The sequence below is a fragment of the Perissodus microlepis genome, chromosome 22 (genome assembly GCF_051167445.1).
Source record: "Perissodus microlepis isolate ML-2025 ecotype Zambia chromosome 22, ASM5116744v1, whole genome shotgun sequence".
In the NCBI taxonomy this organism is placed as follows: domain Eukaryota; kingdom Metazoa; phylum Chordata; class Actinopteri; order Cichliformes; family Cichlidae; genus Perissodus; species Perissodus microlepis.
In genome coordinates this window covers 13,162,189-13,180,052 of record NC_140481.1, presented here as the reverse complement: position 1 = coordinate 13,180,052, position 17,864 = coordinate 13,162,189, and the positions used below count along the sequence as shown (strand labels likewise).

The window sequence follows — 17,864 nt, the reverse complement described above, 5'->3', positions numbered from 1 at the left end:
CCAACTAGCCAGTGAGTGGTAATGAAACAGGGAAAAGTGTGACACTTTTCTTGTGAGTATGTGGTATTGCTGCATAACATCTCTTCTAGTGAGCCTGTATGAACTGCAGCCTAACTTTCTTCTTCTTAGCCGACAGGAAGAGCACCTGGTGTGGTCTTCTGCTGTTGTAGCCTATCTGCTTTAAGGTTCAACGTGTTGTCCACTCAGAGATGCTTTTCTGCATACATCGGTGCATTGATGCAGTATTTTATCTTGTTTGTCTGCTGTTCTGTGTATTTAATAAACACATTTTGCAAAATGTTAGACCTCTACACTTGATCAAAGTCACGTAATTGTACTTGACAGCAGAGTGGTCTTTTCTCAATAAATATCCCCAAACTGCTCATGTCAATAAGCGAGGCATGAGTCAACGTGTTCATATGTAACATATCTAAGTCTAAGGTAAAATTAAAAAGCACAGTAAACACTGCGCTTACACAGAGCATACGCAAGCCTACTGCTGCCTGCTGTGCGGTGTTTTGGATGGGGATGGGGAGAACAGCTTTTGGTGCATAGGAGCAGCACACAGTTCTGCTTCCTTCTCAAGCAATGGGAACATACAGGCAGATTGATTTCTAATTCTGTTTCATGGCACAGAGACGCTGCTGCTGCTGCACTGCAGGAAGCGCTCAACAAGCGATTTAATTTCTACCCTGAAATGTTATCTCCTGTTAAACCGGAGCACAAAGTATCTGTAAGCTAGATATAGAGCTCCCCTTCTGATCAGGTTGTTTGGGGAATTTTCTTGACCTAAATGAAATTTTCTTCATGCAAAGTTATTGCTCTCATAATCCTGCTTTTATTGAAGATATACTGGCTGGAACCTGGAAAACAGCTAAATTAAATCAGAAGGAAATTAAAATATTCCATCCCAGTAGTAGAATTTTACAAAGCATTTATGTAAAGGCAGGTTTGAGATCAGTTTTCTTTTGCTCTTTACATGTTTTGCTCTGCGTGTTAGTGGTAGTTTAACAAGCAGCAGAAGGTCTTGTGATTTCATTTGTTTTTTCGCCATATTTTGCCCATATTGTCTTATTTTTTTCTCATCTGCTTTTTCTCAAAAAAAAATAAAATGCTCTGCCATCCCTAATCCTTTGGTCATCAGCCACAGAGTCAAGTAATCAAGAGGAAATTACATCTAAATTAAATTACTCTTTTCCTCATCGTAATTAATTGCCATTAGACAAGAGCCTGTGTGGCATATTAACTCGCTGACAGACATCCTGCCATACATGAACGTTTTTTTTGATTTCATGAAATAATTTCCCATGCAACCCGATGCTGAGAAGCGCTAATCACTTACTTCACATTGACCACTCCCTAACTTAGGTCTTTGCCTGAAATGTTGCATTGCAGTTCACACACAGCGACAGTGCACACACGTGCACACACATGCACACAAAGGGGAAATTCGATTTGTTTAATTCCCATGCATTATCATTAAAGACGGGGTAAGACTAGGCTACACTTAACCCTCGACCACATTTATTTGTTTTTGCATGCTCTGTTAGAGTTAAATAACTGACTTGGAAAAGAGGAACGCTGGCAGTGTTTCATAAATGGTTAAATTATAGAGAAAAGGATTCTTTTGGAAGGATAAAAATACAGATGCAGCACAGCAAATGGGGGGAAAAAACAAGGAAACAAAGCTTATGATTGCACATTAATACAACATAATAAACCAATTTTGAGAAGTCACGATCATTAACCTAATTACTTGTACTGTAAATAGTTTTTATGCTACTTTCTGAACTGTTGCCCCTACATTATATTTGTTCTATGGCTGTTGTTTGTCAAAAAGCTGATATGCCCTTAAACAAATGGTTCAAAGTGAGAAATACTTGTAGTTAGCTTATCTTAGCATACAGATGGGGAAACAAACCATGATTATGGCTGATCAAGTCCTGCTTTCACTGTACAGTAAAAAATAAAATAAATACAAATCATATCCTTGGCTGGTTTTAAAATGAGGTAAATGCAAAAAACAAATGATTACAACATTATTTAGCAAAAATAAAACCAAAATGCAAAACATTGTGTAAAAAAATTAAGTACACCCTTACTGCTTCCACAGAAATCAGGAAGGTTAGTAAACAACCAGGTGTGTTAACACAATGCCAAGATGGAAAGATATCATCAACGATCTTTGGGAAGACAATCTGGGAAAGGTTATAAGTCCATTTTCAAACTATTTGAGTTTCAGCTTTCTACAGTAAGAGGTTATTCACGTGGAAAATATTTGTGACTAAGATTTCCAGGAGTGGTCATCTCAGCAAATGCAATCCAATGTCAATATATATTCAATGATCAAAAAGAAAAAAGAAAAAAAACTGCAAAGAACAAAAGGCTTCTATCTCAGACTGTGCAAATCTCAGAGGATACCAAAGTGGAGGTGATTGGTCATAAAGCACAGTGTTACATTTGGTGGAGGGTGATGATTTGGCCTTATTTTACAGCCACGGGACAAAATAGGTGAGGACCTCTACCTTACAGCTAAAAGTTGCCCAACTCTGGGTTTTAAAACAGGACAATGATCCCAAGCACAGCAAAGAATCTACAACAGAATTTCTAAAGAAGAAAATAAAAATGTTGCGCTGGTCCACTCAGAGTCCAAACATCAAACTGATAACAACTGTGCATAAACAAATGCCTGCAAAATGAACTGAAGCAATTCTTTGGCCCCATGAGCTGCCCAGATTTCCTCCATGATGATGTGAAACATTGATAAAGTCATGACTAAATTTGGTTCTACAAGATACTGAATCATGGGGTGTACTTACTAATATTTAAAACCTTAGAACTGAAAGAGGTGGACTTTTATTTTTTTGTGACTGTAGACAGATGCCCGGGGTCTCTTGGGAGGGCTGATTGGAATCAATAAAACAAAAAAGCCAGCCGAGCCAACTTGCTATTTTTTTTGCTCGGTAAATTTCTGCTGTTTACATGTTTGAGTTAACTTGACTGTAGTGATTTTCATGCTTTTTTTACTTGTTATACTGTTATGTGTTGCTTTGCCTTTTTTTATTCCCCGGTGAAATGTTTAAGGGCAGTTCAGAAAAGACAAACCTTCATTTACCAAGACCAGCTATTCCAATTCAACTTGATTGAATAATTCATCATTGGGAAAAAAGGGGGCATTAAGTCATGTGCTTTGGGAATGTGATTATGATCTATTTAATCACATGTTATCACTATTTAAATGTTATCACAGCTATCTTCATTTAGAGGCTCCAAGTTAAACCATTGGGGTTGTGGGTTGTGTTCTGTGCTTTCCTAGGCTTGATAAGATGAGGTTTGCCTTGATAGCAGGGAGGGGAGCTACTATGGCCCTAATACAATCTGACAGATGGCGAAAAAGGACAGATTGATGCCGTCAGGTCAACGGTAATGTCTGTGTTTGTTCTCATGGACAGCTGTAACGCTGGCAAAACAAACACTTGGAATGCATGCGTCTTTCTAAAAGAAATGCAACATCAAAGAGAAAATTAAATTTGTTGGTCACAAGCTCTACTGTCATACAGCAGTAAACCCCAATGCACTGCGTGATTTGTTAAGTTGCTCCCAGTGTTTGAAAATGTGGTTACACTTTTATCTTATTTGTGGTAGCTCAACTGACACAACGGATTGCCAAAAAGTGATTTCTGATGTTTCTTTTAGTTTTTTTTAATGTCTGATATCTCTACTGATATTGGTAAATGGGCTGTAGTGAAGAGGATATTTGAAGGAATAACTGGCTTTGCAAATATCTGTATATCTCTTCATCTCTGAATCAATCCAGTCTTTAGTATTGAAATGAGAGTTGTATTTATCCTACAGACTTCTTGGCAAAAACTACAAATGCACATTTGAGACATTTATCAAAAGACAACTATGCCCTGCACTAAAAAAATGTTACGTCCGTGTAGATGTGGTTTGGTTACATTTCACAGAGTGAAACTGGCCAGTCAACCAACTGCTATTAGACTATTTTTTTTCTAACTGGAGTAAAAACTGCTGATCCTCCAACAGCCGTTTGAAATTGGTACTAAAAGCATCAGAAATAATTCTCTAAAGATTGCCACACTTGTTTGTCCTATTTTTTTATTTTTTATTTTTTTTAACAGTGTGGGCCTTTTAAGCTAATTTCACCATGTATTCATCAGTGGCTGAATTATACCGGTTTAGCTAGTTTGCTTTTTTAAGCCAATTTGACATAAAATAATAGACACATCCAATGATACTTTTGTCACACTCATTAAACCTTTGCCTTTGTAACAAGAACAAATTAATTATACGCTAAAAACCTGTGTTTACCTACTATTTCATATCAAAATGGCTGCTGTGAAGTTTGTGTTGTGTAAGGACTTAATGCATTATCAGAAGCATGCTAATAGTGTCACTGAGGCTAATATAATTGGTGCTAGCTGTCTACCAAATTGCACCTTAACTAATTAAATTGCTTTGGGTTATTTAAAAAAAATGATGTTACTAATAACATGTTTTGCTGTGAACTTAATGTATTAATCATCCATCTTTTTCTGTTACTTGAAATTCTAGTATTGTGTTTTTTCTATGTTGTGAGTAATTGGCTGGTATATCAGTTTATATGACGCACATTGCTAATCAAGATAACCAGCATTACCTGATAATGTTTTCAGTTTTATTCAGATCTCGTCACTTCTCGACATTATTAAACCACGACAGCAATGACCAAAGCACCAGACTCGAGATGTTAAAGCAGTAGTCAAAAAACCAATGGGTGATGTTTTTGAGTGTTCCATCTTTTATATACAGTCTGTGGTCACAAATAGTGCAATAATGCCAGGCTAATTAGGAATTTTAATTTTCAGGATTTTAGCTTCCTAAGGTGGGTGGACAAGCAAAGGAGGTCGCTAATGATTGTTGATTATTTTGTAAAAACTAGAGGGTTACATTGTGGGGTGTTCAACAAAACCTTTAAACTTAATCTAAGTTTTTATTTGCTGTTTGTTAACTGGCTTGACTCATTTTGAATAAACGCCATAATACCCGCTGCAGGAATAGCTCCAAATGTGTCATATGACACATGAATTGTGTAAACTGTAAATATGGCTCTGAATCTCTGATTCATATGTACACTATAACCTCTTGGTCTTACTTAAGCTTCCACTTTGAATCTTCCCTTAGTCCAAATTTAGCTGGGTTCTGGCAGTAAATATACCACAACATATCCTTCATCTCCAACACCCATGCTTGGTTACTGTTGCTATGCATGGTGGATCGTTGCCGTCACCGGTGCATCCAATAGGCATGTCGGCGTAACCCGGGAGTCTAAAAACAGCATTCTATATTACAGCATATAATGAGAATGGCTTCATCAGTGTGCTCTCCAAATGTCAGAGCAGTTTTAATGATCTACTGAGCACACACACACACACACACACACACACACACACACACACACACACACACACACACACACACACAAAGAAGCTATATGTCATGTGTGAGTGTGCATGCAGTCACAGTGTGTGGCTCTTTTCTGCATTGTTGGCATTTTTAAGCAATCTCACCTTCCTAATAGTTCAGCGTTGAACCTATTAGTTCTTTCCACCTTGTGTTCCACCCTTATATTTTTTTCCTCCACCATGATACATAACATGTGCATAAGCAGCTGAGAAAAAAAGTTTAGTGTTTTTTATTCCCGTGCTTCGCATTTCCGCGAGATTCATGAGGTTGTTTACAGGGGCGGGGTATTACTCATCATAGTGAAACCAACAGAAGACACTTTAACTGTTTTTGTAACACACAGAAACTGAAAACCCGCTACTGTAGCACAATAAAGCACAACAGCTTATGCAATGTTTTTGTTTTAGCTGCTCAAATGGCATATATGTCAGACAACATCTAATTACTTCTTCCGGGATGTGTGCTTTGTGTGTTTTGATATTAACAGTATAACAGACTGAATTCACCAGCAGGTTGGGAGAAAATACACCCAAAATGATTATGAAGCAGGAAATAAGATGAGGCAGATACAATAAGAAAAGAAGAAAAGGAATTGGTTAGGAAGGGGTTCATAAGATAACTAGCAGACAAAAAGCTGGAGAGAAAGAGGAGCAATAAGAGGAGAATATGACAGTGGAAAAGAAGTGGAGGCTCGATTCAAACAGTGGGACTTATGGAGGGGACAATATGAGCACAGAAAGACAGAGTAAGGGGGAAAGGCTTATGAGCGAACATGCCGGCCGGGGCTCTTGGTGCAATGCAGAAGGCATTGCCATGGAAACGAATGGAGGGAAAGAGCAGACGAGGAGGAGGAGGAGGGGATTAAATAGGAAGGAAGAGATCACTGCCTCATACTGTGTAGGGGGCTGTTTTCACGAGAGGGGAGGGGCCGGTAGACAAACGAGTAACAAGTGTGGAAATGGAGTTAAATGAATAGCTTCTCGATAGTTTAACACTGGAGTTCTCCCACTTGTGTGCATGAAACTACTCATCGTAACAGAGGCGTCGTCGCACTTGTGTTAAAATTTAAACACACTCTTCAGCAGACTTGTGCGGTTTGGTTGTGAGCGAGGACAAAGTTTTGGAGAGGAAGTTAGTGCAGAAGTTACAGTCAAGTATTTCCTGTACAAGTTACGATTCTTATTTTTAAAAAAATGAAATAAAATAAAAGGCAATAGCGGATGAGCCTGTCGCTATGGCGTTAGTTGTCTCAGGTGGCATTGTCTGAGGTCCAGATCTGAGGGCGGGGGTTGTCATGGCAGCAGGAGTGCATGGAGTTTGTCTGGGTGTCATGCTACAACACATACAGACCTTTCCCTTTCTCTCTTGGTGTCTCTCTCTCGTGCACACGCACACATGCGCACACACACAAACGCACACATACACACACAGGCTGTTGGAAATACTCTTTACTGCAGGATTATAAATAGAATTTACCAGAAGGCAGCACCCCTCTCCTCATCTTCAGTGCCCATGGGACCCTATCATTCTCATCTTCCTTTTCACCCATCTATCCTCAGCACTCGTCCTCTCTCTTCTTTAGAGCCCCACAGATGCAGGATTTTTTTTTGTAAAGGTTTATGCTAGTCCGCTTCAACCTAACATGCATCTTTTTAGATTGTTGCAGACATCGACAGCATTTTTGTTAACATGGGATGCACCACAGTTTATTTTCAGCTGGAACAAAAGAGCTCTGTTCAGTAACCTGTAGCATTTTAAGATTTGTTCAGGTGAAAGCAAGAGAAGGTCTAGCAGATTGATAGAGAGATACATAGATCTGTCCTCCTCTGTCATTATCATCATTTTAACACCCAAAACTACCATCAAGGGCCTCTGTTTTGCTGTCTGTTTATCTCCACAGTGATGGTGATGATGCAGGATGTCTGTGGTTGTCATGGTAATGAGCCTGGCATGGTAAGGATGCTTAATGAGACTGGAGATGCTCGGGCTAATGAAGTGGGACGGCTGGGTGTTCGCTTAACTGGCAGTGATAAGGAACCACTTGTTAAGTCTGCTGTGCCTTCACTGCGCTGTTTTGCTATATATCCAGGCTCCTATACAGGGCAGATGTGCATGTTTCTACAGCAACCACCGCTGTAGTCGTAAAGGCGCTCTGTGATGTATTACTTCTCTTTGTTATTGCTTTGATAAGCAGCCATTTGCCTCATAATTAACATGCTCAAAGAAGAGGAAAGCTTTTAATCCCCACTGGAAAGTTTTTGAAAAATATTTTTGGCCAGAAAATCTCCTTTCATAGGGTTGACCCAGAAATTAGTCAGAGCCACTGTGGAGGTTTTTCTAAAGTGAGCTTTGCTGACATGACAGCTCACAGCTGCTTTCTCATCCTCCCGTGTGACTAAACTGTCACTGTGTGGCCCGGGCTGTTCACGTGCAGACACTTTGTGCACATGTTGCACAGAGGTGTGAGTGCGCAAGCTGCATACCTGTGTAAAGGTGTGAATTTACAGTTGTGTAGATCTCTTATCAAAGAGTTGGCAAATGCCAACTCTTTGATAAAACTGACCTAAAACTCTATGGCTAATGCTACAAGAATGACATCGAGGCCGAGGTGTGGAGTGATAAAAGTGAAGGAAAGAGCTGCACAACCTTACACTTCATATCCTGAACCCAAATCACTTCATCTGTGCCCTGCTGCTGCTATTTCAGCATGCCGAGTCACACGGAGATACAGTGTGTCATTACAGGGGATGATGTCCTGAAAGCTTCTTCTGGGGTTAGCACTCTCTGGCTTGCTCTCATTCTCCTAACGTCAGCAGGACTTGCAAAGCCTTGATAACCCTCCCCTCTCCTCCTCTCATCTCCTCATCTTTCTGAGCTCAGCCTCTCACCTCTCCCCTTGCCCTGCCACCCACTACTCTTCCCCATGCTGCCAATTTGTGTTTCTGCCTTACAAGCCGAGGCTCAGGAGGTCCTCCTAAAGGCTTATTGCTCCCTAGTTGCAACAGCCATTGCAAAATGGGCTTTGTGCATTTAAAATGGACTGTAGTTATACCTGTGATGTGGAGCTGTTTTTCAGTAGCGCAGGGACACCCCAGTGGATATTGCCTTCTCGCTAGAGTGGCCTCGCTTCATAATAAAGAGTGCAGGGATCTGAGCTTTCAAGGCAAACTTGAATTCTTGGTTATTTGTGGTAGGTAGCTTTGAAAAAGCAAACATTTTACACAGAAACACACTCACAAATAACTAAAGAGAAACATCAGACATTTTTAGGCAATTTGTGCAACTGAGTGTGTATGCGTGTAAACTTTGCTTGGCTTTACGAAGTATCTTAAATTCTCATAAGGGTCACATAATTTCACCGTTAACCCTTGGCGCCCTTAACAGGCAGCTCTAATAATCCTCGGATTATTATACTTAGTGGTTTAGCCTGTTGAAATAAAGGTACTTAAAGAAGGGAACATGACCTCTGTGTTCTCCTTTCAGATGGCGGGACAAAGAAGCTCCGCAGCACCATCCGGCGAAGCACGGAGACCGGAATCGCCGTCGAGATGAGAAACCGAGTGACACGGCAGGGCAGCAAGGACTCAACCGACGGCAGCACTAACTCAAACAGCTCCGATGGAACGTGCGTGTCCCGTCCGACAGTGTATCCGTTCGCTCGTCCATATACACAATACCTGTTCATCCAGCATGAGTCTGTTTCTCCTCTTGCAGGTTTGTCTTCCCTACCACACGCCTGGGCCCTGAGAGCCAGTTCAGTGACTTCCTGGACGGACTAGGCCCCGCTCAGATTGTAGGCCGGCAAACATTAGCTACACCCCCAATGGGTAAGCGTGAAGTCGGCCAGCATCACCATCTAGTCCCGTGCAGTCCACTCCATTCTCATCTGTTTTTATCATACAAAACCAGTGGAAGTCATCGATTGTTTCTACTTGATAGCGTTTGATTGAAATGTGAGGCATATAAGCAGGACAATATATCGCACACCAGCACAGTCAGATCATTCAGTTAATGCATTATCAATCAGAAACTCCGGTTTCTGTTTAAAACTTTTTGCAGCATGCATCCACTTAAATGCACAACAGCACCGTGAAATACTGCCCAGTAATCGTGTATTCGCTCAGCAGGAATGAAGTTATTCCTGCGTGAGCTATAAATCTTTCATGCAAAGGTTACTGGTTTTGAAAAAATAACTACCCAGAGCAGTGCGCTCCTTTATATCTGGTGGTGAAGATGGCGTTGTAGCTCTATGTGGCCCTCTGCTGCTGGACATTGTCTGTTGCAGCTGCAGTCCAGGCTCTTGTTTGATTGTTAGCTGAGTACCATAGAGATCTCAGCTGCATTGAAACTTCAGGGTTTTTTAAAAAAAAAAATTTTATTATGGTGTTATATTGAGTTTTGGTTTGTTTTGATCTATAGGGGATGTAAATGTAGGCATGGTAGACAGAGGAGGGCAGCTAGAGGTGGAGGTCAACCAGGCCAGAGGGTTGACCCCCAAACCAGGCTCCAAGAACATACCAGGTACTCACTTCTTGATGAAAGCTACAATTCTGTGGGCTTAGCAGCACATGCATGAGGCTCACTTTTTCTTTTTTCATCTGCAGCAACCTATGTGAAGGTGTATCTTCTGGAGAACGGCGTGTGCTTGGCTAAGAAGAAAACCAAAGTAGTGAAGAAGACTCTGGACCCCACCTACCAGCAGGCTTTGTTGTTCGATGAGAGTCCTCAGGGCAAAGTCCTACAGGTAAGTAATCCTCTTTTTCTAGCCTTTACAATTTTCCGCCAAACATTTTAAGCTTCATCACCCAAAAATGAAAACGTCTCACGCATTTTTCTTTTGATCCCAAACACCCCAAATAATTGATTTTACGCTGTCTTTGCTGGTCTCACAGGTTTAAACTGGGTGATACTGAAAGTTCTTATGCACCAATCAAAAACTTCATAGGACTTATAATTATTGAGTTAGTAAATTTGTTGTATGAAAAATAGATTTGGGGTCTGCCAGTAGCTGAGAAGTCTCCACAGCACTGGAAATCAGTAAAAAAAAAATTTGCTGTCATTTCTCCTCCAGGTAATAGTGTGGGGGGATTATGGGCGTATGGACCACAAGTGCTTCATGGGAATGGCCCAAATCCTCCTGGAGGACTTGGACCTGTCTGCCACAGTCAGCGGCTGGTATAAGCTGTTCCCTACCTCCTCCCTGGCAGACCCCAGCATCGGACCCCTCACCCGACGCCTCTCTCAGTCCTCCCTGGAGAGCGCCACCAGCCCTTCATGCACCTAGACACCCAGAATACATACACACACGCGCGCGCAGGGCAGAGTCACGCAGACACAGGCGCACGTACTGTATATACACGACGACTATGTAAGTGCAAAGCCAGGTAGGCATACATACACAAAGCGATGCATCCGTGCAGGAAGACACACTTGACATACACACAAATACCTGATCCCAGCCACATTGACACACATGCACTCTCAACATGCTGCCATAGTCTTTACTGGAATATCCTCTCGACTGTCCGTTCACACTCTCACCCACCGCTCAGTGTTTACTGGCAAAACGATTAGCAGATCCAAAACGGGAGAAGGCGTAATTTACCTGAACATGTAGCATTTTTCCACCCACCTGTTTCCAACATCTCATACCACGAAAACCAGGATTCACTGGGTGTTCTGCAGTCCAAGATTTTCCGTGGCACAGCTCATCCCAGGGCACATCCTGATGCCAGTTTCTAAACTCTCTATGCCAAACTAAGAAAAAAAAACTTTATTTTTTAAACCAAAGCAATTGTTATTGTTGTTAATATTACTATTATAAGTAGTAGGTGAACTAGTATACAATATAAAATATGGATATGTAGCAGAGTCAATGACTTAGATGTAATCCAAAAAAAAATAAAATAAAAAAATGACGATACACTTTACACACACACGCACACGCACGCACACAAGCTGGGGACGGGAGGCCAAACACATACACATACCTGGATAACAGGCTCGGATATTCACATAATGGCTATTATGTGAGGTAGCAACACTGCTATTCTATAATTTTCACAGGGCAGAGTTTATATATAGATATATATATATCAAAATAGATATATAGTTAAAAACTTACTTGTGTTTATATATATGTGTCGGCTGCATTCTGCATGTTTGCTTGCGAGACATTTTAAAGTGCTTAAACCTTTTATTTAGCTTGCTTTGACCAATGTGACAGCAGTGTAGTGCTGCTTTATTTTGTGCCGGGAAGGGAGCACACCGCACTGAGTTGGGGAGAAGGATGGGGCTGTGGTGATGGCGGAGCGAAGGGGTTGGCTGTCATCGCTATCTGCAGAAGACGAGAACAAAATAAGCCAGCCAGCCACACATTAGCGGACAAACACATTTATGATCCCTGCCTTCACCTTAGGCGTTCGGAGAAATGTGACCGCTTTGTAACCCGTCCTCGCGTATTCTGGGGAAAGGGCCTCTACCAGCACCTGGACTTGTTCCAGCTTCCAGTTGATTTCCCCATTTTTGTTGCCGTCCTACTTGATGAGGGATGTGGGGAGATGGCCGGCGTGCCTCTGCACCTCTCCTTTTCCGATCAAATGTAGCCGGTGTTGTGCCAAAAAATAAACTGTTGTAAATGGCCTTGCTGGCCTATAATCTGTGAAACATATGTCAAACCTGTTTCTCATGAATGATATCAAGTCCTTTTGAGCCACAAACAACATTCCTGTCACAAGATACATTCAGTTTTTGGCAAAGTGACTCTTAGAAATCCTTTATTTATCTAGCTAAGAAGTGTCATTTACATTATAAATGTCTTATTGTAATAGAAATCCAGCCAAGAGGGCAACAGAAATTGCAACACATATAGCATAAATGTTTTAGAAAGGCCAGAAGAGACTGGATTGATTATAATGTAGGTGCAAATAATACACAATCATAATAAGAAGCTTTCAAAACAGGTAGTTTCTTCATTTTGTATATAAGCCCTTCAGAAATCCAATAGACTCTGTAGTCTGTTTACCAATATAAGCAAAGAGATTATACATGAAAAACACACAGGAACATCGGGAATGACTTTTTGGGACAACACCGGAAACATTAACATGCGCACAGCTTGTGAAACCTTTAACCCTCCTAACTTTCCCTTTGACGCTAACTAAACCTCTTTTAAATGTGTCAGCGTGAATTGAATTTCTTTGCGATAGCCGACTATTATGTCAGCACTACATTTACTAGCGTACCTGCCATATGGTGGTTTTACTTGTTTCAGGTGCAAACGTGGCAGTGACACATCTTCAGCACTCTCGTTTTATATTTCCCGTCAGGCGGCGTGTTTGCGTTTTCTTTAAATAGCACTTTACTGTAAAATATTCACGCTGAGCACGCAGCGGTTGACTGCTTCTTCTTTTTATTTTCGTTTGCATTTTTATTTGGTCACACTGTGCTGCGCAATTGTTTTGAATTGCAGCATGGAAATGTAAGTCGAGTGCACTAGAACAGCTGATCCAGGTGACTTCTGCTGCCGGATTTAGACTTCTTGAAGGCTTTTAACCTTGTTCAGCCACCTTTTCCCATTTACATTTCCTCTGAGTCCGCTTTGCACTAACTATAAGGGTATTTGCAGAAAAAATCAACAAAACAGTTGAAGGTGTGATGATAATGGAGTCTTCACTGGCAGCAGAGGGACTAGCATCCAAATTAAGCTACTGCTTTCTTACTGGTTTATTTAAGGTGCAGATGTCTGGGGGGGGAGGGTTTATTTTATTTTTTTCTGACCAACATCAATCCTTGTATATATTTCTGATACATGAACACGGGCAGAGGCGCTAACAGATACCATATTTTGAAGAGGTGCAAAGACACAGTCTCGAGTTCCTCTCTTAAAAGCTTCTGCGTGTTTATGAGCTCTGAATTTGCTTTTATCACCACCTCATTTATTCCTCTCTCCTCATCTTTCTGCAAAAAAAAGGGAAAATGCGAGGTTTATTTTAGTCTCGCAGCACCTCAGAACAACACGATTCACGTTTCAATGCTTTTTGAACTTTGGATAAACTAAAGGGATATCTGGCATTCTTGAATTTTTGGGAGGATGATTTATGATGTTTATTTTTAATCCTCCTATCATATGTATACAAAATGTTTTCTTTGTTAAAGAGGTGTTGTCTTTTGTTTTATGGTTCAGAGCTATTCCTTGCTGGATCTGTACTTGTATGGTCCCGCCTATGAAGTAATTTTATGTATTGATTTGTTTTCTTGGGACAGCTGGCATGTTATACAAATATGGAAAAAAAAAGGAATAATAATCCTCAAAAAACAAGATAATGAAATTTATAGATCTGTGTAACTTCCCTGCTGATTGTTCCACTCCTTGGTAAACTATCAAAATACTGTTAATGTTTTTCCAGGCGTTTTGGACCTTTTATGAGACTGCGTGTGTGTATGTGTGTCCCTTTGCTATATATCAATCATCCTCAAAGCATTACCCATTCTAATGATTGAATAGATGCAAAGAAATGTATTATATATCTTATAAGAAAGGCAGGATTAGCCAAAATTTGCCCAAATCCTTTGATTCTTGCAACCTAGAGGATAAGTTTTAAATATTGCCTTTGTTTAAAGTGTAGTGCGGGTGTATGTCTTTTAGGGAGATGCATTTAGTGTGTTAGTGTGATGCATAATGAGCGACAGGGCAGCAAGGTGTGAGTGGATCAGAGTTTTCAGATATGAACGCCAACATTAACTTTGAACTTTCTCTTTACCTTACATTTAAAGAAAAAAATTATTATATATAAACTGTAGTGTCACCTGATCATTGTGCATCGTCTCACACAAGGTCATTTGATTTATTTGGACACACAATTAACAAAAAAAGGGGGTCGAAGCCTCATTAGCAGCAGAGATGGTGGGACGGAGATCAAGCAGGTTGTCAGTCTTCGTGCTTTTGTGGAGCTGAGTGACGCGTAGACTGTTTTCGTTTTCTTTTTGTCAATTTGAAGGTGTGCAGATACATGAAGTCGACACGGCTCAGGTGACATTTGAATGGAGAGGCTGCCAATGCTCAGAATGTAAAACCCCACAAACTTGCTATAAAAAAGCATCTTTTTAACCCAAAAAATTTATTGTGTGCAACGCATCTTAATAACACATACCTGAGTCATAGTTTGTGCACTATATCGAAAGTGTATTTTATTTTTCTAAGGACAGAGGTATTATTCAGAGAAGGAGGAGGACAGCGTGGGCAAAACCCGCCTTTTAGCTTTTTTTGCAAAAAAACGAGGGCTTGTTCAGTTTACAATGGCCTTACTTTGCGTAGGAGACGTTGCTTCACTCTTGTAGCACACAGCTGAAAGTTTTGAACAAATGTATTTTGCTTGAGATATTGTACCGAAGTTCTCTATGTGTATATGTATAGTTTTATGAATGTATTTCTAAACCCTAACACCGAGGAGGAGTGTAACTCTTTTTCGTCATCTTGTTTGCTATACCGTCTCTTCTGGAGACTTTCCGGGGACCCCGCCTGCACCCAATCAGGCGGCCCCTACTTTTACTGTACTGTAATACTGTATGTCTTATGATTTGTGTTTTAAAGGAACAGCTCTGTGTTTGTAAACAAGCATGAATTCCGTCTGGCGAGATGCGGTTATTTTATTTATTTCAATCGCCAAGATGGGTTTTGAGCAGAAGGGTTTGCCCTCCCCCCGCCCCCAACCCTTTGTCTATCAAGCTGATGGAATTATTATATTTGTATTTTGATCTAGGAAATATTTGCCGCATGGTTACTCTGATCTTTGCATTTCTGACCTTGTATTTAACCTTTAATGATGGTTTGATCACGATGAAACCAACAAGCGACAGCGGTGGGGGCAATCAGACCCAGAACAGCATCCAGAGAGATGCAAAAGAACTTTTATGATTTAAAAACACTGTTATCTTACAGTAGCATGAGCCAAGCCTTACATTTTATGATGTTTTTCTTCTGGCAATAAACATTGGCTGTAGCATTTGCTGTCATGGGCACCTTCGCCCACGGCTTCACTCTCTCTCTCTCTCTCTCTCTCTCTCGTGACCCCAGAGCTGAGCATGTGGTGCCAGACAGTGATTTCCAGTATTCGCCCAAAAAGTGATTGGCCTAATTTGTGTGAAAAATATATCGGACTTATTTCTCATGAATGATATCAAGTCATTTTGAGCCAGAAAGAAGTTCCCCTTCACAAGGTAGAAGCTTGAATCAGGTTTTTTGGCAAAGTGACTGTTATATTTCCTTTATATATTCGAGTAAAAAGTCTCAATGACATTAAAAATGTCTTTTTCAAGAGAGGTCTGGCCAAGAGGGCGTCAAATATAACATCACAGTTCTTGAAACATACTATAAGGGACCAAAAGGCAATGGAAAAAAAAAAAATGACCCCTTCATACATCTACAGTCTATTTACCGATATGAGTAAAGATATTAGACATCAAAGAAAGTCATGGAAACATCAGAAATCACTTTCTGGCTTTTGGCACAACACTGGTATCAGTTGAGCTACCATAAATAAGATAAAAGTGTAACCACAAATTTAAGCGCTGGGATAAATTTAACAAAGCATGCAGTGCATTGTGATTTACTGCTGTATGACAGTAGAGCTCGTGATCAACAAGTTTAATTTTCTCTTCGACGTTGCATTCCAGACGCATGCATTCCAGGTGTTTGATTTGCCAGCGTTACAGCTGTCCATGAGAACAAACCCAGACATTGCCGTTGACCTGACGGCCTCAGTTCGTTTGTCTTCATCCACGTCTATGTCAGCGGTCACAGCACAAGTTTTGCTTTGTAACCTTTCTGTCCTTTTTCGCCATCTGTCAGATTGTATTAGGGCCATAGTAGCTCCCATCCCTGCTATCAAGGCAAACCTTATCTTATCAAGCCTAGGAAAGCACAGAACACAACCCAAACTAATGGTTTAACTAATATTTAAATGGACCACAATCACATTCCCAAAGCACATGTAGTAGACTCGATGCCTCTTTTTCCCTGCAAATTACGGGGTCAATTGGAATAGCTGTTTTGGTAAATGAGGGTTTGTCTTTTCTGAACAGGCCTTAAACGTTCCACCAAGAAGCAAAACAAAGGATAGCGTAGCTGCCTGGCTGATGAAAGGATGTGGTTTATGGCAAAGATGAAGGAAAAAACAAAACAAAACAAAGGGAGCTGTAATTTTATACCTGTGCTTTGTAAATGTTTTCTATGTGCAGTATTTGATAATGTAAAACTGGTATTTTTGTGGTTTGTACGCTGCAAAATTGATTACTTAAGGTGCACGTAGTTTTGTAAGAAAATAGAACCAAACTGAGGAGAAAAGGAAAAAAAACAATGGGATTCAGAAGCCTGTATTTGCATGCTCTTTGACATCTGGACGCAAAGTCAATAAAGTTTATTTGAATCACAGACATTCATTCTCCGTGTCTTCACTTTTCTAATGCAGGTCGTGCATTCTTTGTGTATCTTTGATGAATCTTTGTTCAAGTCACGTAAAAGAAGAGCTGCATTCTTTCCGATGGCCACCAGGGGGCACCTCCTCCCTATGGAAAAAGAAGTCAAACGTATAAAAGTCTATGAGGAAAAAAAACACCATTAATGACCTCAGCAAACACCTTTCTCTTGATTATATGGCCTCAGTTGCTGCTTTCACATATTTTTAATACAACAAGATGCTCATTTTTTATAAATTATGATCTCAGTTAGATTAAAATGGACAAAGAAGTAGGCCACACAACAAAGCATATGAGTCAGCCACATATGAACATGTATGGCCACTAGTGGGCAGTAGAAACAAGCTTTATAGTATTACACAGTTGCACTTTTAGTTGATTTTGAGAGTCTACAAGGAAACCATTTACTACTGTTTAAGTCATGCACATGCAGAGCAACATTAATGTGCCTATACTCAAACTACCTTGAGCTTCGTGACCTTTGTGACCTGTACATGAGGCCAGAAAAAAATTACTAACAAACTTCCACAGTAGTATTAAACATCTGTGCAGCCACTCCTTTTTTTGTTGACAGCTGTCAAGCAGAATAGGCAATTTTCTGCAGAATGCAAACAATTCATGCAGAAGAATCGTGTGAACAGGCATTTGCGTGGTTTAATAGTGTAAGAAATAACGAAAAGGGACTAAAGACAAAGCCCAGTAATGAACACGACAAACAAAACGACATAAAATTTAACCAAAACAATATTTATTTGCATGTTTTCACAGGGACAATTATCATATGTCACATATACATTGTTAAATTTTATTGAAATTGTGTAAAGTGGGGCAAAGCATGTGGAAAAGAAAAACAAACTAATATAGAGAACATGTTTAAGAAACATAATATACAGCGATATTCTGATAAAGAATTAAAATATACA

The 17,864-nt window shown here is 40.3% G+C and overlaps 1 protein-coding gene across 2 annotated transcripts in view; it reads left to right on the top strand.

Moving 5' to 3' along the window:
- Positions 1-16,897, top strand: part of rims3 (regulating synaptic membrane exocytosis 3) — a 50,220-nt gene extending 33,323 nt beyond the window's left edge. For both annotated transcript variants that reach the window (XM_084920123.1, XM_084920122.1), the window contains exons 3-7: positions 8,950-9,091; positions 9,181-9,293; positions 9,886-9,987; positions 10,071-10,210; positions 10,538-16,897. In XM_084920123.1, coding sequence (XP_084776249.1) covers positions 8,950-9,091; positions 9,181-9,293; positions 9,886-9,987; positions 10,071-10,210; positions 10,538-10,750 — 710 coding nt within the window. In that variant the 3' untranslated portion in view covers positions 10,751-16,897. The remainder of the gene's footprint in view (positions 1-8,949; positions 9,092-9,180; positions 9,294-9,885; positions 9,988-10,070; positions 10,211-10,537) is intronic.
- Positions 16,898-17,864: the final 967 nt, after the last annotated feature.